At 41.3% G+C, this 25,930-nt stretch overlaps 3 protein-coding genes across 7 annotated transcripts; 2 read left to right on the plus strand and 1 right to left on the minus strand.

Annotated features, from left to right (window-relative positions):
- Nucleotides 1-3,543: 3,543 nt before the first annotated feature.
- On the plus strand, nt 3,544-5,723 carry Hsp69 (heat shock protein 68-like). The gene has a single exon (XM_038110390.2). It carries the CDS (start codon nt 3,692-3,694, stop codon nt 5,579-5,581), a length of 1,890 nt encoding a protein of 629 aa, XP_037966318.1. The 5' UTR covers nt 3,544-3,691; the 3' UTR covers nt 5,582-5,723.
- A 2,740-nt stretch (nt 5,724-8,463) lies between these two features.
- LOC105388665 (facilitated trehalose transporter Tret1) lies at nt 8,464-16,836 on the plus strand. The gene is made up of 3 exons (XM_038110139.2): nt 8,464-8,714; nt 14,820-14,955; nt 15,243-16,836. Exons 1-3 carry the CDS (start codon nt 8,661-8,663, stop codon nt 16,580-16,582), a joined length of 1,530 nt encoding a protein of 509 aa, XP_037966067.2. The 5' UTR covers nt 8,464-8,660; the 3' UTR covers nt 16,583-16,836.
- On the minus strand, nt 16,837-25,628 carry LOC105388664 (facilitated trehalose transporter Tret1). 5 transcript variants are annotated; one of them, XM_048630930.1, is made up of 5 exons: nt 25,424-25,628; nt 22,278-22,385; nt 20,775-20,907; nt 19,000-19,172; nt 16,837-18,304 (listed from the first exon to the last, which is right to left on the minus strand). In XM_048630930.1, exons 2-5 carry the CDS (start codon nt 22,341-22,343, stop codon nt 17,204-17,206), a joined length of 1,473 nt encoding a protein of 490 aa, XP_048486887.1. In that variant the 5' UTR covers nt 22,344-22,385; nt 25,424-25,628; the 3' UTR covers nt 16,837-17,203. The 5 variants fall into 5 exon arrangements, with proteins under 5 accessions (XP_048486887.1, XP_048486886.1, XP_011557924.3 ...); XM_048630929.1 differs by having other exon boundaries at nt 22,278-22,388; XM_011559622.3 differs by lacking the exon at nt 20,775-20,907 and adding an exon at nt 21,746-21,878 and having other exon boundaries at nt 25,424-25,627.
- Between the last annotated feature and the right edge of the window lie 302 nt (nt 25,629-25,930).

Genomic DNA, 25,930 nt, shown 5'->3' on the forward strand with positions numbered 1-25,930 from the left:
TATATCTTTGTAGTTATGATATATCCCAATAATCCAACATTGACATGAACAGCATCAGCGGTCTTCTGTGTTCCATCGGGCATGGTTCCATCTCCATCATGGGACAGATGGAACTACTCACTCATTTTTGCCTATAGGAAGGTAGGTATTATTTAGGTACACTAGGGTATGCCCTACTTTGTGTTGAGGTTAGCTATAGCTACAGAGATGAGGAGAGTCTTGCCGTTGTTGGCATCAGCCACACCATTCATGATCATTCTGACCAATGCAGGTTAGGGCGAGGCCCCACTGGTGCGTTTCGTTTTCGCTGTCATACATTTTGGGCCGTTTGGAATTTTGGATGATCGTTCCTTTGGGGCGAGACGCAACGCACTAATGGGGCCTCGCCCTTAGTAGTTTCATCGTAGTTACCGCAAGGGGCGCTTTGTTATATGAAACATCCATAGAAGTAATAAGGAACACTGCTAAACTGCTATCGATCATGATGTTATCTCTAGCTTGGTTAAATAGAATAACGTACCTTTTTGTTACCTAGTTAAGTAGGTTGCTTCTCATCATAGCCATAGAACATTTTCTATTAAATGGTACAGCATGTATGTTTATACCTACCCTGTGCAGTGTTGCAATGATATTCCCACGGTGGTGCATTTTTTCTCACGAGTGCGTTGACCGCTTTCTCCCAAAGACGTGCTATTGACCTCCAGTCAAATACCTACCGCTACCTACCTATTCTATTGACTATAGAAAAAGAAAGTTTTAATTTACACATTATTTTTATAGATGTCACTACTTGTATCATATTAATACTTGTATAGGCTACTAAGGGCCTGTTTCACAATGTCTGGATAATGGCTACCTGTGGAATAGCCTCTTGTTATTGATTAAGAATTTTATTGTGGTTTTAGGTGGGTTTAACAGACTGCGGTAAAACGGTTCTTAAGTTCTTATACCTATACCTTACCTTAGTCTTCATAACATTAAAAAGGCTGTATTGATTTCGATGATACAAAGAAACTTTCATGTAGATACCTACTTGTTACTTTATCTTGTAGCAAGATATTTCATGACTCATGAAAATGATGAGATTGCAATGAACAAAGAAATGGCGTTTGCTCCAATCTCTATCTAGTTCTTCTACTGGACACTAGATGGCACCACCTACACATTTGGTTCTAGTACATTCAGGTGATGCATTCTTGTACTGACCTAGAAAATGGCGAAAAATCAATACTCCCTTGTTTCGTCTAGAATGTTCCATGACCTAATATGTATTTGACTAGTGTAACGAGTACCTACGGCCTACGCCTATCTCATGAAGTTGCTACCCCTGTAAAGTACAAATATGACAAATGGTGAATTGCAAAGTAGGAAATTGAACCACCATTGAATACCAACTTACTAATGAATTAAAAAACCCTACTTCCATAAGTCATCGATCATCATCAGCCAACACTACTCGGCCTATTGCATTCAGCCATTATGCCTGTAGACTTTAAACTATCCAAGTAGGTACCTATCTATCCAGCGAGTGATCAAAAGGGCGTCCCACGCCCAACTCTCAAGCTATTTACTCCATCTCCATGGTTGTTACTAGGTGATACTTACAGTTTAAATTGAGGTGACATGGTGCCTCCCTAACGGCGAGCTACCTACGCAAAGATGACTATGGACTACAATGAGTCATAATCATAAAAACATAAGCAGCCTCTTTCAATTTCGAAGATGACGAAATATTTGGAAATAGTTTTTTAGAAGCCACGGCTACTTTTCCAGCCAGTTGCGTGATTTTCTAATTTTAGAATTCGGGAATTTCTGGACAGAGCGCAAACAAATAAATCTTCGGATATTTCTGAATATTCTGAGCGGATTCGCTTGAGAATGATAATAATAATATTTATTCAACTAAAACCAGATAAAACCTACGTAGGTATACCCAACCATCCGATTCCCCTCTGTAGCACACCCTACGATAGGTTAGGGTACTTAACTGGAGTTTATAATGTAGGTAAGTATGCGTTTTATTTTATTGTATGATCTTTGAAAGATGTAGAAGGGCAGGGGTGGAATCTTCTAGCAAAGACTTACCATCTCATGTAGCACAGTGGAGACCGCCATTGCAAAATTCTGTAAGGGCTTCGATGATGACTGTAGGGCATCTGTACTTAATTAGCGTAATGTTGTCCCTTGGTTACAAGTAGGTACCTATTGGTATTGCAATTTGTGACCTAATTTCCTACCTGCCTCATGCTCTTGCTTTATGCTCATGATTGGCTCATGGTTGGCTCATGGCTCATGGCTCATGGTGACTATGGTCATGAGTGCCAAAATGTATCGACCTCAAAACTTTTTTAGTCATTTCCCTTGGCCACAGAATAATAACTAGTACCCTTGGCCGTGGAAACGTCTCGGCGGAAGGCGGAAACTAGCATAAAATAAACAACGTTTTCCATCCCTTTCCCGCACCCTCTTACCCTGGTGTGGCCGCATGAAATATTAAATACTTACCCTATAAATGACTTAAGTATTTAATATCATTCATAAATGAAAAAAAATATATACATACATAGATTAAGATGGACTTTCGCCAAATATTGAAATATTTAATTTAGACGCCTGTCAAACATTATCATCATCAGCATATAGCAGTCCACTGCAGGACGTAGGCCTCTCCCAAAGCACGCCACTGGATGCAATGCGATCTTTAGCTTTCCGCATCCAATCATATCCAGCCTCTTTTCGCAAGTCGTCACCCCATCTAGCCGGAGGGCGTCCAACAAACGTCACAATATCGCGCGCCTGCCAAATACTATTTAACAAAATGTATTTTGTGCATTAGTTTTATTCAAAGCTAGCTTTGCTTCGCCATTCAAAATTTAATTTCAATAAGTATCTACATCTGGATGATTATTGGCTGATGATGATGATGATGATGAAGTATCTACAATTTTTAATTCGTTTAGAGTTTGGTTAAAGTCACACTAAGTACAAAAAGCTCGAATAGCAACATCTGTGTTGTTCCCAAATTCCTCCATTTTAACTTCAGTCCACCTACACACACTACAAACTATACTTAGTTAATCTTATATTTATACAATGCTCGTAATTTCTGCTTTATGTTCTGAAAATATTACATTAACTTCGTTATTTGAGGATGACTTTGTTTGTATATCTTGATTGGCACAAAACAAAGATGCAAATTCGCGGATAAAGACATGAGGTAGTAGCAACGATGGCGACCTGTCAAACGTTACTAACTGAAGCTACCAACTGAATTCCATAGAAATAATGTTGTTACGACAGTCGCCTACTGTAACCGCATATCGTCCGCCGCCGAAAATACGATCGAATGCGGGAAAAATATAGGCTGGCATCACCAGCTAAAACTTTTCGACCGCTGACTGCTCTGGAAACGTGGCGTTCTCATTGGCCGACGCGTGGGTTGATCTCGAAAGTTCTACACATCGAAGGTTCTGATTGGAGGATGCGCAGTGTAGTGTGACGTTTCTAGAATCCTATTCGTCCCTATATATACGAGTCGTGCAGCGCGGCAATTCAGTCATATTTGAAAAGCGAAACAAACCAAACAAACTTGGAGGAGAATTTTCGGTGAAATCCGAAGCTATTCAACGCAAATTACTGAACGAGTGTTATTTATTTTGAACTTATACGTGAAGAAAATCAAGAAAAAACAATGCCAGCTATCGGAATCGATCTCGGGACGACGTACTCCTGTGTGGGAGTGTGGCAACATGGAAACGTGGAAATCATCGCCAACGACCAAGGGAACAGGACCACTCCATCCTATGTTGCCTTCACGGACTCGGAGCGGCTCATCGGAGACGCGGCCAAGAACCAGGTGGCGCTGAACCCCAGCAACACCGTGTTCGACGCCAAGCGACTCATCGGACGCAAGTTCGACGACCCCAAGATACAAGCAGACATGAAGCACTGGCCTTTTAAGGTGATCAGCGACGGAGGCAAGCCGAAGATCCAGGTGGAGTTCAAGGGGGAGGTGAAGAAATTCGCGCCTGAAGAGGTCAGTAGCATGGTGCTGACGAAGATGCGGGAGACGGCGGAGGCGTACCTCGGAACGTCGGTTAAAGACGCCGTCATCACCGTGCCGGCGTACTTCAACGACTCTCAGCGCCAGGCTACTAAAGACGCCGGAGCCATCGCCGGTCTGAATGTGTTGAGGATCATCAACGAGCCCACAGCGGCAGCCCTGGCCTACGGACTGGACAAGAACCTGAAGGGCGAGCGCAACGTGCTGATCTTCGACCTCGGCGGCGGCACATTCGACGTGTCGGTGCTCACCATCGACGAGGGCGCGCTGTTCGAGGTGCGCTCCACGGCCGGCGACACGCACCTCGGCGGCGAGGACTTCGACAACCGCCTCGTCAACCACCTCGCCGACGAGTTCAAGCGCAAGTACAAGAAGGACCTGCGGCAGAGCCCGCGCGCGCTGCGGCGCCTGCGCACGGCGGCCGAGCGCGCCAAGCGCACGCTGAGCTCCAGCACCGAGGCCACCATCGAGGTGGACGCGCTGTACGACGGAGAGGACTTCTACACGCGCGTGTCGCGAGCTCGCTTCGAGGAGCTCAACGCAGACCTGTTCCGCGGCACCCTGGAGCCTGTAGAGAAGGCTCTTAAAGACGCCAAGCTCGACAAGAGCCAGATCCACGACGTGGTGCTAGTCGGCGGGTCCACACGCATCCCTAAAATCCAGAGCCTGCTCCAGAATCTCTTCTGCGGGAAGAAGCTGAACCTGTCCATAAACCCGGACGAGGCGGTGGCGTACGGAGCCGCCGTGCAGGCCGCCATCCTCAGCGGCTCCACGGACGCGCGCATACAGGACGTGCTATTAGTAGACGTGGCTCCTCTATCCCTCGGCATAGAGACCGCCGGCGGCGTCATGACCAAGATCATCGAGCGCAACTCCAAGATCCCGTGCAAGCAGTCGCAGACCTTCACCACGTACTCGGACAACCAGCCCGCCGTCACCATCCAAGTGTACGAGGGCGAGCGAGCCATGACCAAGGACAACAACCTGCTCGGCACCTTTGACCTGACCGGCATCCCGCCGGCACCTAGAGGAGTGCCCAAAATCGACGTGACCTTCGACATGGACGCTAACGGGATCCTCAACGTGTCGGCTAAGGAAAACAGCAGCGGGCGTACCAAGAACATCGTGATAAAGAACGACAAGGGGCGACTGTCGCAGGCGGAGATCGACCGCATGCTGGCCGACGCGGAGCGCTACCGGGACGAGGACGACAAGCAGCGGCAGCGCGTCGCCGCACGGAACCAGCTGGAGTCTTATGTCTTCAGTGTGAGACAGGCACTCGATGACGCCGGCGACAAGCTCAGCGACGCCGACAAGACTGCGGCGAGGAAGGAGTGTGAAGATGCCCTTAAATGGCTGGACAACAACACCCTGGCTGAACAAGACGAGTATGAGCACCGGCTGAAGGAGGTCCAGAGAGTCTGCTCGCCCATCATGAGCAAGATGCACGGGGCGGGGGCGGCGGGCATGAACCCGGGACCGCAGGGCCAGGGACCCACCGTGGAGGAAGTCGATTAAATGGCTACAAACGTTTCAGACATTTTGTTTTAGTATTACTTTACACTCTGTGATATTTGTGCTTAGGGGACTTGAGTTTATGTTCCTTTGATCGTCTGGTTGGTTCTGATAATAAATAAATACATAATTTATTTTGATTATATTTAGTCGTTTTGATTTATCACCTCCTACAGGCAATATCTCTCCCCCGGGTAGATTAGATAATAAAGTCGTTAATCTTGGACTTCTTGTCATGCACCAGCAGGGTTGTACTAATTAGCAGGATAAGCCAAAGCAGTTTCAGTACCTAGGTAGGTATTTAAGTGTAAACAGTCAACCAATGGTATTGTAGATATACCTACTAAGGTCTCTGTTTCTCTCCGCCCACTGAAAGATTCTGAGTTGCAAAAGACACTATTTTACCATTATTTATTCATTTGATAAGTATTTGACTACGATAGGTACCACCTATACTACACACAAGCACAAGCTACATAATAGGTATGTGAGCTTTTTGATCAATCTAGCATTGTCAGTTGTAACTTAAATGAACTGGACTGGAGGTATAGGCGATAAGTACTTGTCACTTTTACGAACTGTACTTAGCTAATAGCTAAGTACTCATTTATTAGGCGTAGTTTCTAACCTTGATGTCATCTTAGGTAAACGCTAATCAAGTAATCAATCATAAGTTCATATTGATATCGTCGGATTATGAATTACGTAAAGAAAGTTAATCGAAATTAATTAGAAACGGGCCAGTATATTACCTACTACAAAAAAAAAATACATTGAGATCTTTAAGTTGATTAGAAACTTCTATCACAAAAGATTTGGGTCTGTATTATTTTACACACGACCCAGTAAAATAGTGTAAAGCGTCATCTACAGGCCATCTGAAAAACATAATAGTATCTAATCTTAAATACAGATGTCGTTAGCTGTACTTTATATGGGGTATTTTATGGAATTATGAAGTCAAATTCACTAGGTACTTACGAGTACATAAAGTCATTACTTGAACTTGAATTTTGTATTTAATAAAACTATGAAAGTAAATAAAATACACGCAAAGTTGTTAGTATATGTAGGTGTTTAATTCTACTGGCTAGGTAGGTATGTTGAGAGATGAATATTTTCGTCATGATTTTCTTGGCAATGGCATTAACGATTCAAATATAGCTTTGTATGTATATTTCATCTCAATGGTTATCATGTAGTTCCTCTGGGTTCTACTACACAGTATAATAAGAAATAGCTGTAAAATGTATTCAAATATACCCTCAAAAATAGACGACTTTTTAGTACCCATCTGTGCTGTCATATATTCTATGACGCCAGCCTGTTTGATTGGTTTGTTAAAATTGATGGAGGAATCCTAAACGTACCATGGATTTAGCAGAATCTGTGAAAGCTGCAGCGACAGTGGCGCCATTTAATATTCATTCAGTGTATAGGTCGTGTTGACAAAATTATGTAGTTTTCATTTACAACGTTACAAAGTGGAAGGTCATATTATATTTGTTGTATAAAATATACGTGTAACTGAATTAATAATATTTATTAGCTGTAACGGAAATGTTTTCATTTTTTTTTTAACATTTACGGTGTGTTAAAGGTTTAACTTATTGGTGCCTAGTTCATGTGTTTGGTGATCAAAATGTGAAGTGCGGACGACTCAGTTACCCAGTTACCTAGGATTGTGCCAAAAGTGATAATGATTAAAGTTTGGTAGTAAAATGTGGTAAAATTAAGAAGTAAATCTCATAATAATAGCAGAAAGGGCAGGCATTGTAGGGTAGTACCTAAACAAAATAGAATGTTTATTGTGTAGAATAGGTACCATGTACATAGTAATATCTGTATAATACCGATCCCGACTGATTGACCCATCGGTAGTAGTGGCAGGTTGAGGAAGGCTGAGGACAGAGGCATGTGGCGTCATTAGCAGGAAACCTATTAGCATGTCGAAAAACCAATATTTTTATTTTGTAACTCATACCAAATAATAGAGTTGGTATTAGTTTAGCGTCTAGCTCTGTGTGTTTGTACCTATTTGTCTGTAGCATCGTAACTCCTAAACGGATAATCTGATTTATATCTTTTAGTTTTTTTTTTAATGAAAGATAATTTTACCGCAATGTATATTTGCAGTGTGCATTGTAGATGCCTATCTAGCTGGATGAACCACAATCCTAATCTAGAAAGATAGTAGGTGCCATTTGTATTGTACCATCACTATTAGGTTCATATATAGGTACATACTGTGTGATAGTATCACGTTAATGAATACATGTTACCATAGAGTTAGATTAGCCCAGACACCGCAAGTGCATGTAGGTTCCATATGTTAGGTGGAATTTCATCAAACGCTAAACGTATTTAGTAGCCTGTCATACGTCTGTCAGTTAGTACAAAATGTATTTAAAATAGTATCGAATCCTATGCTCGCTGCACAGTGCAGCGAAAAAACAAATGTCACTTTTGGAACTAACTTTTCCTTACATTTTGACAGTGACAGTTGACGATACGCAACGTTAACGGAGGTTCGAAACTTGTGCTAGCGACTCTGAAAAACTCACCTTTCATAAAACATGGCTTAGAAGTCTTAGAACACTTAGAAGCCTTAGGGGTAACATTACATACGGCCCTAGAAAAACAAAATGAAAATCGGTTCAGCCGTTTGGAAGCTAATACCTACACCAGACACCTTAAACTTAAATATAACTCCCCTCAATGAATGAGACTGCTGAATCTAGGCATATCAAAGTCTGTGGATTATATCACTGTATTATCGCAAGCCTACCTGCCTGCCCGTTTGTTTCTACCCACGATACTGTATCAATTACTATCAATACAAATTTCTTTCTTATCATTATCACAAGGTACTGATTAGGTATTAAGTATTTAATTTCTCAGTCCTATATTGGACACTCCTGCTACAGTGCAGTATTTATTTTATAAGTATTAATTAATTAGGATTATCTCATGTTTATTATCAAATAACTAAAGGTGCTAACGATAGAATGAAATCCATGGACTGGTGAAACGAATGTGATATTTTGCATCTAGCAAATGACATTGAATAAAGTGTATCAAAATGGATGACCTAACAGTTCCCGAGAAAAAAAGTATGGTGCCGTTTCTAAGGCAGGTGAGTGGTCGAAATTAATTATTAACACCTATTTTGTAGCCCCTTGTCTGAAAAGAGGAGTGTTATGAACCTCTTGCCATGTCTGTTAACACATAACTAGTAAATAAGAAATCTAAGACCCGCAATGACGTTCTTAGAGGTAGAAATCCCTGTAATAATAATTATGAAGTCGGTAAGTAAATTCATTCAGTCCCTGCTTAAGGGTCCTACTAAGTTTCTTTAGTTAATATTACGTAATTAGCTAAATTATAACAATTTCTTCTTGTAACCATATCCATTCTAAAAATCTTTTGTTTTAATGGCGGGAATCGCATGTGAAAAGGTAGACTTGACTATGTACATACGGTACAGTAGATAAGTCCCTCGTCCTTTCGAGTGCACCCCAATAGCTAGGTCAATGTCATTGAGGTAGGTACTAGTGGCTTTCTTTTAACAGATTAAATAAAATCTTTACTTACCTTAAGCAGCTATAAGTCCTAAGTACATATTTGATTAATCCATTGTTTAGATAAAAGGTTTCATTGGCAACCAAACATTGTTCTTTATCTTCAATAAATACTTACCTAATAGCATTGCAGAATAGATATTCTCTTTAAAATTAATGACGTAGGTACTTGTTTAAGTAGTTTATTTATTTATTGATACTTTTAGGGTACAATTTTAATCGTCACCAAAAAAACTTTTTGTACGCTAAGGTTTAGCACCAATAAAATTGATTAAGACCATATTAATTAAACTTAAACCAAAACCGAGATACCCAAACAATAACGTTTACGTTCCAAAATAAATAAACACGCCCCAAAATAATTGTAAGTTTACAATAGAAAATCTTTTTCGTCGCCTAAACGGATAAATCATCACCAAATTATGCTATACTAAAATAAAAACATTGACATCAAAACTAAGTGTTAAATTTTTTTTAATATCACCAAATTATCCTACCCAAAACCACACACAGATAGACAGATACGTAGGTAGATAGATAGATTCTACATGTATGCATACGACCACTCGCTTTTCGCTGTACATGTATGTATATGTATTTACGTGATAGGTCGCACCTTATCGTAGTTTTTAACGAGTTCAATGCACTTACACACATAGGGTACATCTAGATTCTAGATATGCAGGTTTCCTCACGATGTTTTCCGTCACCGTAAAAGTCCGTGAAACTTACCTATCATCATCATCATCAGCCAATAATCATCCACTGCTGGACATAGGCATCTCCCAAGGAGCGCCACAACACTCGGTCCTCGGCCTTCCTCATCCAACCACTACCGGCTACCCGCCTAAGGTCGTCACGCCACGCCCACGCTGCGTTTGCCTGTTCGTGGTTATCGGTTCTTCGGCAGATATGACCAGCCCACTGCCACTTCAGCTTGCATATTTTGACAGCTATGTCGGTAACCTTAGTCCTCTGACGGATAACCTCATTTCTGATACGATCCATCAGAGAAACCCCAAGCACCAATTGTATTTAAATTCATTATTTCTATAGAATTTATGGCTACATGGCAGAATTCAAACCCTCGGCTACACGAATGGGAGTCGAGATGGCGTAACGGATAGATTTTACTAGGTACATGCTAATGATTTAATTAATTCATAAAGCAATTTAACAAGTGACTTTGTTTTGGGGTAAGCTATTTATTAATTGGTATAAACTTATTTTTTAAGATTTACTTTTACTTTTTTTGCTTAGAAAGGATTATTAAAATCATACTGATAAAATAATATATTGGTTACATCTATATAGCGATGATATACTTTATTTGGTTTGAAATAAATTTTAATGGTGTTAATATAGTTTTACAGTATGCACTAAAAAATAATTTGGTTCATTTCAAAAATATTATAGGCAGCATGATTTGGTGATGATTTATCCGTTTTGGCGGAGATTACGAATTTATTGGCGGCAGTATCACATAATTTCTGGTGGAGGTTTAAATACAAGCCATACTTTTATAGCATAGTTTACAAAGATGTACAAGATAGTCCACCTGGACTAAATGATAAAAGCATTCTTTACCAGTCAACCTGCCAGGAGGTTCAGGAAAGTTCAGAAAGTATGAAATTACCTATATCATGTACCTATGTACCTCGATCTAAAAGTGGACTAAACATTGCAAAAATATACCACAGCATTTGACATAATTGCATTGCAGGTATTCTTCTTCTTACCGTGTCGGTGACAAGCAGTAGAGCTGATCTAGAGTATATTGTGGTGGTAGTGTTTAGTTATGAAATATATGTAGGTAGGTTACTTACATTCTTTTTTAATGGACAACATTTCAAAAAACTAAAGCTGCTATAAATCGAAAACCATTTCGAGATTTAGCTCTCAAGGCCACAAAATTATTTTTTTGTATTTTTTCGAGAAAATCATAAAATAGTAAAAAAGTGCTGATGACGTCATGCATCAGGTGCGATGCATTTTGATGATCAAAGCCTATAGATTTAAAAACAAAGTAACTGTCACTTTCATTTTTGATTGAATTTGACGTTTTATCGTGACGTTGTTGTTTATTTGGGTCATTTTCATTAATTCTGTTCTGACACTTTCTGACTATTTTTTTTATTTATTATTAAGAGATGACCTCTATATAATATGTCCCAGAGCATGCCACCGCCTACACAGCTGAAAAAATGCTTCTGCTTATTTTTTTACATGATAGGTACCTACTTTCCATCATCAGAAATATCAATGTCATTTGAAAATGACCCATTTGTTGGTTGGCATGTAAACAAAGTTTAAATGTCACTTGTCAGTGTCATTTATGTTTTTTTCGAGACTCGGGCAATAGACAAAAATAAAAATTTAGCCTAATATGTGACGTCACTTCCGGTTTTAAAATAATGGGAGATTTTCCAGTAGTTCCAAAATCGACCAATAGATGGCATTCGGCCTGTCGTTTTTAGTAGTGAGCTACATTCTTCTGAGGAAACGGAGATGACAAATGTCACAGACCTACTACAAAACAAATGTTATGTCATTCGGTTTCTCTTGTTAACTCTTGTATAGTGCCACAATCTTATCTGTTCCGGTGGTCAAAATGTGCAACAACGAGACGTCATTGTCAAACGTCATTTCATACTCTGTGCGTTATTTGAGTTGTCAATTTCTGCGAATAAGCTGACGCTACGTTATTTAATTTGTTTTGTGATTTTCTGGGTGAAATACTGCCAAAAACGCTGTAATGTGATGTAAGAAAAGTAGTACTATATATATTGGCTTTATGCAGGAAGAATAACGTATTCAGGCGCCTTTAATTCCGTTTGAAAAATTGGAAGAACGAGTTGCAGCGGCTACAGGTTAGTGTTGCCAAATATGACGAATAATTTTACCCAATTATACTCTATGTAATTTTATGAAATATTTTCCCGAGAGGCCCGTGCCCCAGCAGTGGGGACGGGATGGGTCGTGGTACTCGTGATGAAAAGTATATAATCTTTATTTTTCTTTGGTTACAGGTGTGAGGACGTGACATGATACTTTAAATCTTAGGCAATATACCAAGAAGAATTTCGCGCACCTGCAGCGATTTTAGACGAAATAATGATGATTTATGACATGTCATTGTTTTCCCAACTTATCAAGAGTTGGCTGAAAGAAATTGCTTTTTAGCAATTAGCCTTTGGAAGGAGACCCGTGCCCCAGCAGTGGGGACGTGATGGGTCGAGATGATGATGATGATGATGAATTAGCCTTTGCACACTGTCTGAATTTCTTTTAATTGTATGCTTTTGTTTCTTGTTACTTTAGAAAATGTAAAATAAAGTGTTCAAAAATAATACTTAATTAATAGTTTTTTAAGTCTATCTATCTCGTTATTCTCACGACCCACATATATTACCTATACCATTGTAATCTAGATTTAATCTCCTATATCAGAAGCAGAACATAATCAGAACTAATTTTATTTCTGTTCGCCGTGGACAAATTTTCCATACAACAAATGTCGTTTGATATATTATATCCACTTTCATTTACTATCGACCCTATATTTAGATTTATCTATACTTATGAATGTATTAAATTTTGCCTATTTCTGGTATTTATTAAAATTATAACAATAGGTAATAGCAGAAATGCATTGTCGTTTAAACCAGAAATAGGCAAAATTTAATCGATGGCATCACTGGATTCCATGACAGCGACGTCGCCACCGGAACAGATAAGATTGTGGCACTATAGCTACGCGAATGTCTCCGGTGCTGTGTTTTGTGATAATTTCGACGACTCTGGCTATTCTTTTGGACTTTTGTGACTTCTATACCCGACCGACCTTTGCACTCCCCCTGGACCCTTGCTTGCCATTACGATTTACCCCTGCCTGTACTCCGGACCTTTAATTCTTTTAATGCTTCCATCCATTTTGCCCGTCTTGTTTCGTTTTGTGGAATTTTGTGCACCCCCCTTTCTCTACAGTAAGCTACAATACAACACGACGACATATCTACTATAAATGCTATTCAGAGAGTCGGAAAACTTTAGTTTTGTGGTGTGGGTAGAGAAAACTAAGTACCCACCTACTATTGTCTGCTCTACCATAGAGAAATCATTACTTCCAACGTGCCTCAGAATAATTATGATACTTACACACGGCGGTCGCGCCTCGGACATGGACAGAGGATGCAGATGATCTCAACTAGTTCACACTTAATATTATGTATAACTACATATAACAGCAATTTATTATTATTAGTTTGCACGTTCTCAACAAATACCAGTTATGCTACGAAATCATTTGTATTTGGCAATATTTGCCTAATAGGCAACTTGTAGGCAAACTATTTAATCATAGTATTATTCTGTGGAATAAACATGGATTTTTGTATTGGCTGAAAGGACTCGAATCCATGCCGGCTATAAAAAAATATGCAGTCCTGTTCAGTATGAAGATTTACTAGCGCCATCTATTGTCGGGTTTTGTCTATGGACGTTGTCTATGGTTGAAAACCTCCCATTAACTTTAAAGTTAAAAATAACATGCAAAAATTAATGTATATACAAAAAAAAAAAAAACGGGTCCACTAATTTTCTATAAACTTTCCGAATAGCTAATAAAAATATAGGGTAAAGAAAATGAAATGTTGTCCATTAAGTAGGTACCATTAGCAATACACGGGGTACCTTATCTCCCTTGTGTGTGCATTTAGTAACTTTTATCTTTGTAGTGCCCGTGATACACGCCACATGTTTGGACTAATCAGCGAGCCACTTGATTTTAAACTGATAATTAAGGAGGATAATCATTTACGTGGGTGATTACACTTTGTAGTCAATGGTGGCTTGCACCATTCATGAAAATAGTACATACGAGTACTTATATTTAGACTGTACAACGAACATTATAGGCCTTACCTTACCACAAAAACTAAGACAGTATTTAACAGATGTTTAGCGCTGTCAAACGCCTACAACATTTGTCAAATTTAGATTTAAACGCTTGTTAAACAATGTTCAGAGTTTTTTTTGTGGTAGCACAGTCTATCTCTAAGAAATCTAGATCTTACGTCGATGGAGGTCGGATTAATTTAACCCACCATCGTTTTTGAAAAGCGCACTATCAATAACTCAAATCGTTACTTCTAATGTTACTAACTTAAATCGTGTCTACTAACAATATCTGAGTCATGTTACTTGAATTTTTTAATGAATTTAATTAATTAACAACATTCGTTCACACAAACACACTTTTTTATTTTATTTTCTAACATATATCAAATTTATCCAAGATTGCACTGTATAAGTTTTATGTTCTTGTAAAGCCGTATTTAAATGGGTTAATTATTATCTCTATCCTCCACGGGACAGGCATTGCCTAGTGTGGGGGTCAGTACATTCACCATGTCTTGTATATTTTAAAAGGAAATAAACATTTTTACTTTACTTTACTTACTTTTTATATCAAAAAGTTTAGTTAGTACAATACAAAGTTTTTTGGTTTAAGTACATTAATAACAGCTTCACGGTAATGTACTCAACACAAAACAATTTAGTAGCATCTATATTCTACCAAAATCCAAACCATAGTGTATATAATATACGACTTAAACCTCCACTGCATATTCCAACTCTTTCTGCTATTGCTCCTGCAGCTGTACATCACGACGGCAGTCAGCGTGAACATCATGGGCCACGGCTGCGTCATCGGCATCTCCGCCATCCTCATCCCGAGCCTGCGCCGCCCCGAGTCCAGCATCCACGCCACGCATAGCGAGGAGTCCTGGATAGGTCAGTAGACTGGTCGACTGGTAGATAAGGTCATGGTGTGTGGTCGTCATTTGTGATCCATTTGGGGTGGAAGACTCCTAAAGATGTTTCGAGACTAAATACCTTTATATCATATGGCCTTTTAACCTATGTACCTGGCTACTTATTTCTAAATTGTGATTGGCGGGAATATTACCAATTTACCCATTCAAACGATTTTAATTAACTATCTAGCCAAGCCGGCTTAACCACACTTGATCGCCTTCCAGATTTCACAAAATAACCTCAAACTTTTTCTCTAATTCCAGCATCAATCATCGGGTTCGCGCTGATCGTGGGCAACCTGATCATCACGCCGACCATGGACCGGCTAGGCCGCAAGCGCTCGCATATCCTGTCCATCTTCCCTATCCTGGTGGGCTGGTTCCTGCTGCTGCTGGCCAACAGCGTCCCAACCCTCATAGCGGCACGCTTCCTGCAGGGCCTCTCCATGGGCATCCTGGGACCACTCGGCTCCGTCATCATCGGAGAGATGACCAACCCGAAAAATAGAGGACCTTTACTCACACTCATCTCTCTATCGCTTACTTTAGGCGTCCTCTTCACGCAAACACTAGGGATCTTCCTCAGCTGGAAGCAAACGGTTATTGCCTGCTCGTTTATCACTTTCACCAGCCTGTGCATGCAGATCTACTGCCCGGAGTCGCCGCCCTGGTTGTGCAGCCAAGGCCGTCTGGACGAGTGTAGGGAAGTCTTCCTCTGGCTGCGAGGCGACGGCCCGGAAGAGAGAGACGAACTGGAGAAGATGATTCAAGCGAAAATGATGGAGAGAAAGTCCAGTGTCGCCGGACAGACGATCAGTTTTGGAGTGAAAGTGAGGAGAACCATTCGGTTCTTTAAAGAGACATACAAAAAGCCCGATTTCTACAAGCCCATAATTATAATGCTGCACATTTACACCATGTTCCAGTTCGCCGGCATCAATGTGTTCAGCTCCTACATGATCGACATCATCAGGCAGGTGGTGGGGCCTGAAGCCAACGCTGAGTACCTGATGGTCGTCTTCAACATCGAGCGTCTGATATCCAACCTTCTAGCTATATTCCTAATGGCTAATATGAAACGCAGATCCTTGCTGTTCTCTGCAGGATTCCTTTGCGTGACTTCCTACATAGGTAAAGGTTTGTACGTCTATGCCAAACAGAATGACAAGCTACCCTTCCCCGACAACCAGTGGGTTCCCATCGGCCTCATAGGTCTGTACATGTTCTCTTTAGCTGTGGGAATATCGTCCATACCCTTCACGATATCTGGGGAGTTGTTCCCTCTGGCCTACCGAGGGTTGGGAGGCGGGATCAGCGTGTTGGCGTTGTCGTTAAACTTCTTCTTGGCCGTCAAATGCTTCCCAGTTCTGACCACAGAGATCGGGCTTCCTTCCACGTACTTCCTGTACACCGGCATCGTGGTCTACTGTCTGACGGTGATCTGGTTCATGTTGCCAGAGACCAAGGACAGGACCCTGCAAGAGATTGAGGAGAGCTTCCGAGGTAAGAAGGCGGTGGAAGACCCAGCCAATGAGCCGCTCAACGACGTCAACGTCCAGAAATATCTGGCCATGAGGCGGTGCAGTTCTCAAATTATGTATTAAATAGGAATAGCTTTCTAGCACTATTAGGTAATGAGTTAATTATATTGTATTTTATCTTAGGATGGTCTAAGAGGTCAATGAATAAAGAGAAGAGTGCTTCTGTGATGTTTTGAAATACGTAAAAGTCATTTTTATATTTATTGTAAATATTACCTACCTTGGTGTAAGTACTCCTGTAATTCTAATTACGTAGTTAAATCAATGTAAGTGTAGGTATAATTAAGTTGGTTGTGAATAAAAAACTAAATTATTAACTTGAATATTTTATTTTCCAATCACACGAATGAGGTTACTTGGCATCATTTACCAGTCAAGTCGATCTATTGCAATTTACAGAAATATGCTGGTCTAGTGGCATCTTAGACAATACTATTGGCGAGCTTAGAGCTGGATTGGATGATTAGATATCCCAGTCTATTTTGAGTAACGCAATTATTTCGCAATGTCTTTCAGTCCCACAAACAATTCGATTGTGCAGCAACTACAAATTTAAATTCAATGTGACCCTATAAACCAAAGTTTTCTATAACGCCTAACTACAAGACCGTGTTCACTCCTACCTACAATCGTGGCCAGCCTCCTGCGGCTGGAAATCACTCCCTGTTGGCCCCTCCCCCCTCCTCAACCGCCCTCCAGGGTCTCCAGCTCCAGCATATTGTCCTTCTCAGCACCAGCCGGCTTCTCTCCCCTGAAGTGACATTCTATCTCGTACAGAGTCTTCCCTTTAGTCTCAGGAAGGAGGAAGTACAGGAAACCGACGCAGATAAGTATGCTCACAGCGTAGAGACAGAACGTCCCGTTCACTCCAATGGCTGAGAAGGTGGCTGGGGCTGTCTTCACTACGACGAAGAACATCATGGACAGAACCATCCCGGAAATACCGCTCCCCATGCTTCTGTACGCTAAGGGGAAGACTTCGCCGGCAACAGCCCACGGGATTGGTAGAATACCGATGGTTTTACCGAAAATGTAGACTAACGTCGGTATGACAGGCACCCATTGGTATGTCTCGTTTATATACCCTAGATCCCTTAAATACAGGAGCAACGCAGCTATCAGTAAGGATATAGCGCTGACGAGGGAACCGAAGAATAGGACGGTTCTTCTAGGAAACTTGTTGACGACGACGCAAGCCACCACGGCCGTGACGAATCTGACTGCGTCTACCATCAGCATGCTGGCAGAGGGGTCTATAGTATGGTTGCTGACCTCATTCATCAGCTGCACCGTGTACGACGGAACCACCGTCATCCCTGACATCTGGAAAAGCACGAACATAAACACCATGATCAGCGTCGGCTTGTAGAACTCTGGTTTCCTCACAATCGTCACAAACGCTCTCCATCTAGACACCTTAGCGTGGACTTCATCGCGTCTATTCCTCTGTGAGCTCAACAAGATCTCCAGTTCCTTCTCGCTGTTAGGATCCCGGCCTCTGAGCCAGCGGAAGGCCTTCTTGCACTTGTCGTACTGTCCTTGCGAAGCCAACCACGGCGGGGTCTCCGGGGAGAAAGTGACCAGGATCAACGACAGGGCGTAGACACTGCCACAGGCCAGGGCGGCGGCGCGCCAGTACAGCAGGGTGCCGAAGACGTGAGCCAGGAGCATGCCGGTGGCGAAGGAGAAGGCGATGGTGGCCAGGAAGGCGCCGCGGTGAGCTGGCGAGGAGTACTCCGCGATGGAGACGGGCGCCGCTGACGCTTGCAGGCCCATGCCGAAGCCCTGGAAAAGGGAGAAGGGAGTGTGAGCTGCTGAGACCAGGTGTAGTTGTACATGATGGTTATAGGTATGCGGATGAAGTTCGGTTTTTCAGTAACGAAAACGCTGTCTTTGTTGAAATATTTTTTTTTTTTTAGGAGAATGCAATGTTTAATCAATTCACAGGAGATGTGCTGAAATATGAAATGAAGACTGATTATTATAGGTAATAACGCGAAGCGGAAATCATGCTTCAATGAGAGATGTTTATCTGTAGGAAGTGTAGGAACTGATGTGTTTTATTAATTAATGTTCGTGGCTCGTGTATCACCAATCGCAGTAATTGCACATTTAACGAATGGAGGATAACGTATTAGAGGTAACTAATAATCACTTCACACGTGTCTAGTTTTTCCTTGTAAGCCTAGGATTTTATTAACCATCATAAAAAGGAGAGCCTTTAGCAATCCTTTAGCAAACCTTTGCTTTTAGCAATCTTTGCGTTCTAATTTTATCAAAACAAGAAATAAAATTTGTAGTTTTAAGGCAGGCAGGTAAGTAATTGTTCTAGTTTAGTTGAGTCCCAATTCCTTCATTCATCCCACCTTCCAAACATGAAGATCACGACAACCTAGATTAGAACTTTCGAAGCCTAGCCATTTTAGACTAACCACATAAACGTCTCTATCAATATCCTCCCATCCTCTCCACCACATTACCTGCAGCGCCCGGCTAGCCAGCAGTTCCCAGGGTTCCCTCGACATCATGAGGAGCGCCCAGCCGGCCAGGCAGGGCAGCGTGCTGAGCTGGTTGGTGACCTTCCTCCCGAGCCGCTGCAGGCTCCAGGGGGACACCGCGATGCCACACATGAGCGCCAGGCCCAAGAGGGATGCTGGAATTGAGCGAGGGGAATCGGTTAGGCATGTTGAAACTGAGTTCTTAATAAAACTTAAAAAATACATAGGTACTTATAACTTTGTAGAAAGTAGTTATAAGTTTTCCTTCGGGAATTCCGAGATATAAACTGTTCCAGCCAATTAAATTCCTCGGGAAAGAGTGACAAATATCCAACTTTAACATTTTCTTGTTTATTGGAATAGGATACTCCGAGTTTCGACCATAAGACTCCGAGTTATGAATGCAAGATGGCTGCATGATGATGATGATGATGATGAATGAAGTTGTCATGGTATCAGTTTCAGTAGTTTATTTTAATCATCATCAATAGGAAGCAGGCGATCAATTTAGGTTATTCCATTATTAGTATTTTCCGAATTGGTAATGTATAGTTGGAGTAGGTCAGTAGGTAACTCTTTGTCTATAGTTTACTATGCAAGTCTAGTCTTAATTCTAGCCTGCCTCTAGCCATGTCTAATGAGATAACTTTCACTTAAACAATTAGAAACGAGGTAAGTAGATAAGTAATTATGTAAGTATGTTATCCCATAGGTCTACATGTGTGTACCTATTAATTATTACTCGTGTACTCAGGTTGCAAGCTATATTAGCTACATAGGGTAGGTAGCTGGGTATACTCTCATAGATGGTATCTATGTATAAAAGACACCACAGCTATATGTGGTTATACCTACAGACCTACCTACATTTTCGCCGTTTTCCGGTGTCATTTCATTTTGTTGGTACACTCAGGGGCAAATAAACCTGACCCCTCTGCATATAGCGGCAATGACTATAGATATCTACCTGAGAGAGGCTGTACCTGAACTATAGTTAAGTATACCATGTACTTACGACACTATAGGTACTCAGATATACACAATAGTTACCTAGATAATCACAATGTTTTTATGCCAATAGAGATGATAAGCATAACAGAGAGAACTATAATTTTTCGTTATTTGCCTTCAATTTGATCACAAATTGTACGAAATTGCAAAACCACAATAAACTAAATTACAGCTGTGGTGTAATTTTGCAGATTGTGTGCGACTGGAAATTACAGACCGCTTGCTACTTTGTATGATGCTTCTACAGGGTGTTGTTTATTTACTAGACGGTTCGGTTGACGACAACAAGCGACGTTACTTACCGATATTGTTTGTCAACGATTTAATATTACATGAGTCCTGCCTGCTAATGCGAGGTCGTTAGGAGTAAAAATAGAATTATTTCGTTGATATTAGGTTCCCTTTGTGTACCTACAGAAATTAACGGTCGATAAGCGTTTCGCTTTCTATAGACAATAATGATGGCCTAGTGGGAGTTTACACCTTCAGAGAAGTGAAAACAAAACGTAAATTTGTATGACGCGGGAATCTCCAGCATCTAGCGGTACAAATGCCTTTCTTGAACGATGAAAAAGTCCCAGGCTCTCTAGTAAATAGTCTGTGATGTGAACTACTTTAATCTTCACCTTTCCAGGGTTGACACCGTAGTGGAATTTGGCTATGTGTCAGTCGCTGACTGCCCAGGGTTAGCTGGACATGTGGCACATGCAGGGATTGTAGCGGCAAATCTCTGAACTACTCCTCACCTATCCAGGACTCATGATGCGGCTCCAACCGGACAGCGGCGCTGGTCCGGAGCTGCAGCAGCAGCACCGCCGGGAACGCGATGTTGGCGCCCGTGCCCACCATGTACAGCACCACGCCGGTCACTGCTGTCAGCTGGGGATAGTGCCATATATCTAGCGACCAGTGCGTGAACTATATAGTGCTCACCTATCCAGGACTCGTGATGTGGCTTCAAAGTGGCGGTGTTGGAAATCCGCGCCTGGATGCCTTCTAAAGGATTGGTCAGTCGCAATTTGTGCAACGAACGTGTGTTAGGACGAAAAGGCTCCTTTAGTGCGCCAGCAGTGATAGTGCCATGTAGCGGCGTGTGTGTGAACTACTCCTCAATCCTATCCAAGCCTTATGATGTGGCTAAAAATGGCAGAGGTGGAAATCCGCCTGGATGCCTACGAAACTGCCCAGTTAGATTTGCGTCAGTCACCGATCGCCCAGACTGGCTCTATTTGTGTGCCAGCATTGGTAGTGCCATCTAGCGGCTAATTAGTCCACTCCTTACCTATCCAGGACTCATGATGAGGCTCCAGCCGGACGGCGGCGCTGCTCCGCAGCTGCAGCAGCAGCACCGCCGGGAACGCGATGTTGGCGCCCGTGCCCACCATGTAGAGCACCACGCCGCTCACTGCCGTCAGCTGGGGATAGTGCCATCTAGCGGCTAGTGTGTGAACTATATAGTGCTCACCTATCCAAGATTCGTGATGTGGCTTCAAACTGGCGGTGTTGGAAATCCGCCTGGATGCCTACTAAAGGGTTGGTCTGTCGCAATTTTTACGAAGAACGTGTGTAAGGACGAAGAGGCTCTTTTTGTGCTCCAGCAGGGATAGTGCCATCTAGCGGCTAGTTTTAACTCCTCCTCACCTATCCAGTGATCCAGTATCACGCTGTCATCTGGGGATAGCGCACTCTAGCGACTAATTAGTGCACTACTCCTCACCTATCCAGGACTCATGATGAGGCTCCAACCGGACGGCGGCGCTGCTCCTCAGCTGCAGCAGCAGCACCGCCGGGAACGCGATGTTGGCGCCCGTGCCCACCATGTACAGCACCACGCCGCTCACTGCCGTCAGCTGGGGAGAGATATAAGGATAGGGTTACCTTCTATCGAAATGATTTCATATCGACTTTGCACATAGTACTTACTTATACCTCTGCATTTGAGTTATGTAGATGCGTATGTATAGCGTAGCGACGGTTTCAATCTAACAGCAGGTTGAGTGCGAGTTTTAACACCGTTCAAGCAGAAAAGTCGTAAACTTACGCGTAATGACTACAGGTTCTGAAAATCTTAAAAAAATATCAGCCACTTAGATTAATTTTCTGTCGCTGATTGCCCACAGGAACTCTCCTAAACTTAGGAAAAGCTTTTAGGAGTAGAATTAATATTTCAATGTATGCTTGAATCGACCTCCCGGTTTTGCCCAGATCACCGACAAACCCCCACCACCCACCACCCCCCACATACAGACCTGTCTCAAGAACGGGGAGCCGGCCCGGTCGATGGCGGCGCCGAGGTCCACTCGCTTCTCACTCATGATGAGGTCTTCGGTCCGCTAGCGGCTGTTCATCACTGGGTACTGCTGAAATGGAAGTAATAGTCATGTGAGGCACTATACATATTGTTGGTAAGTAATTGGTATTTTGTATCAAGTGGTGTTCACCAATTGGTAGGTATTACGTTAATTTTGAGTAGAGTACTTTTTTCCACATAACATCTCAAGCATTTGCTGTAGTTCACTATTTCTAGCAGTCGCAGTATGAACTAGTCGATCCTGAGTACCTGTCCTGACTGCATCGAGCAGTCCGTGTAGGCGAGATTAAGTTACGGAAGCAGTGAAAATCCCTTCTTCAAGCCCTAGGGATAACAGGATTTCATCATCATCATCATCGCACTTCACTGCCGCAGCGCCATACAAATTCACGTTAAGTTTTCACTTCTCGAACGGTGTAACTCCCACTTACCCCTGTAGTCGGTTGTTAAACATGTGACAATTTATACTCGTGACTTGATTGAAGTGCTTGCTCTCATTTACGATCAATGATCAAAGCCATCATCATTACAATAAATACTGCTGATCACATGCGGGAATTGTGGGAATCAAAATTAATTGATCTCTTCTTGACATTGCATACAGCAGGGTAGGTACCTAGTACCTACCTACTGCCTATTAGCACATGTTGCCATGTTGGTAATGATGAAAGATGTCTACAGACTAAATTATAAGCCCCATTGTTTTGAAGCTAAATGACAACCACTTATTTTGAACGGTTGGATACAAACTAGTTACCATACTCACCTACTTAGGTATCATATAAGTAACATAATATATTGTGCACACAGAAACAAAAAATGCAATATCCATCAATCACAAAACTAACGGCCAGTTTCACAATTAAAAGAACGTAAAGTTAAGCAGACCTTAATTAAGTATGCAGCGCTGTTATTGTGAAACAGCACTTAGGTTCACGCTCATCAAGTCAGAAACGGGCCTACTTAGCCTTGAACTTAAACTATAGTATTATTCTATGACTATAGGGACGCGACGATATCCGGTTCCGTGACAAGAATCCTCCTCTCTCTGTCTCCTTCACTCTCCTTGGCTTTGTTCTCTTCTGTCTCTCTCACACAGCTGTTTCAGTAGTCTTCATGCTCTTGCGCATGATTTTGTAATATTTCTGGTGTTCCTTGAGAGTTTCATGGAGTACTTACATACTGTAGACATATCAACTGTCCGATACCCATAGGTATATGTGTGAAATGTCCTCACATTGAGACTTGGTGCATTCGTCGAGGTTGGTAAAATAATAATTCATAACGTCTGGATCATAGAGGTAAGTATCTAAGTATATCGTACCTATATATCATGCTTTCAGCTCAGACCATAATAAGATACCTACTACCATACTACTGTAGGAGTTCCTATATCCTACTACAGGGTATAAGAAAGGAACTCCTTCTGTAGTAGGTAGGTAGTTAGAATAGTTAGTTATTAAGTATTATATGAGTTAACTGTTATCCTTGTTCTATATCACTTCCACCCATTGTGAGTGCTGCATACTGCATAGCATACATAATGTATGTAAGTAATAAATACATAACTACGTTACCTAAATCCTATATCCAACATTAATCCATATCAATATTATGTACCTACTTGCCTAGCTAAACCTCTATGTACATAATTATCTACTTATGTATAATATTTTCTCCATTAACACCGTCACCTACGTACCTACTTTCTCTCCGTTTGCAAAATGCTGTTAGACATTCATTTGTCATGTGACTTGACATCAAGAGACCAAGACCGTCTGGGTACCTGCCTAGTTATGAAAAAATGTTTGAGCTAACACTGCCGATTACACTTACAGCAGTGAGCTGCAAAGAAATAGACGGGTCATAGTTAGAAAAGTTATAGGACGTTTTAGCTATTGAACTGTTTTGTCCCTCTCTGTCAAAGAACAAATTTTATAAGTCTCTTGATATCGTTTGTCGAAATTTTGATGGTACCTACTTAAGTGTTAAGCTCGTAATGGCTTTCCGAACCTATCCTTTTCTTGTTGTCTTTGTCACAAAGTGCGTAAACCTTGACTATACTCTCTGAATTACTCAATTAATTAGAAACAGGCGGGTGATTCTTCCGGTTGAAGTCTTCATAATACTCTTCAGTAGGTACGAAATGGACGCCATCCAAATAAATGAAAACGGATTAATCCATGGATGATAAATCATGACATCATCATCATCAGCCCGTATTATGTATTTCTTCATTAAGTCTGGTACCTACATAGTTAGTACTTAAGCTGTTCTCAAAAGATTTTTGAGTTGGTTTAAATTGGCATTATTATTATAGTAGGTACGCATAGTTTTAATCTACCAAACTATTTTAGCAGGCCAAGGCTATTTGTGACACAAAACATATTAGATTAGGAAATCTACTTAACATAACGTTGCCTCAGCAATAAATAATTTAATTGAACTAAGCATAACATTTATATTTAATTAACTAAGTAAAACTTACTTATATAAGTAGGTACTTATTTTATTTTTTAATTTAAGCTAATTTTAATACTTAGTTATAAATAAGTTTAATCAGAGAAAACTTTGTTCAATTGTCATAAGTAATAATTATTTCCCTAACTACCTAGTATGAAACGTGTTAATGAGTTTATTTGCACACAAACGTCCAACGGATGACCTTTATTATATTTATGAAATAATTAATTTAGCACTAAAGTTATAACATACCTATTTACTTAACGATTTTCAATAATAATGTCGCAAAATTTTGTCTGACCTTCTGATGATAAATGCTTAGATAGGCAGCAGTTTATCTGGTTATTTTCTGGCGTTGCTAGGGTTCCAGGAACTTATAGAAACTTCGTAAACTTAGTTAACAGCTGTTTGTGACACCACGTGGTCATACATCTAATACAAAAAGAGCTAAGTAATAGGAACGTCGGGATGGTACCTAAATATGTAAATAAAATAAAAACTTACATATTACTTTTTCATAACACGAATATAAAATCCTGCAAATCCAAACACACCACTCATAAAGCGATAAAAAAGTCGATTATTAAATCACAAAAAAAACTAGTTAGGCAAGAAACATACCCGTGTTTTGATAAAAAATCACTATCGACCGCTGATTCCGCACATAATTTACAACACCACTTTTCACATTTACTTATAACTTGACTGTTATCGCAATAAATGTCATTCAGGATTTCGGAGAAATGACTCCTGGAATGCGTGAAAGAGTATTTCAGCTTAGGCACTTGGTTCCGCGTTGTACTGCGGTCAACTGGCAACTGACGCTTAGAGGCTTGGAGACTGGTAGTGGTGACTTGTGACTTGACTGTGGCTTGATAGTCGGTCGTGGTAGGGTTCGTGTGTGTGTGTGGGGAATGCCCCGTAGTAGGCCTTCGCATCTGACGGTTCAAGTTCAACTGTGCAAGCTGCAAGGGCAAGGGTACGCTTATGCAAATATACAGAATGCCCAAATGGAAAGTAGGAAAGTTTAAAAAAGGCACACCTATTTACATAAGTGTCAAGAAAACTGAATTCGTAACTACTTAGATAGATTGTAAGTTTCCTAAAATGTGTTTAATTAATTAGTAC

The sequence above is a fragment of the Plutella xylostella genome, chromosome 27 (genome assembly GCF_932276165.1).
Source record: "Plutella xylostella chromosome 27, ilPluXylo3.1, whole genome shotgun sequence".
Classification (NCBI taxonomy): Eukaryota; Metazoa; Arthropoda; class Insecta; order Lepidoptera; family Plutellidae; genus Plutella; species Plutella xylostella.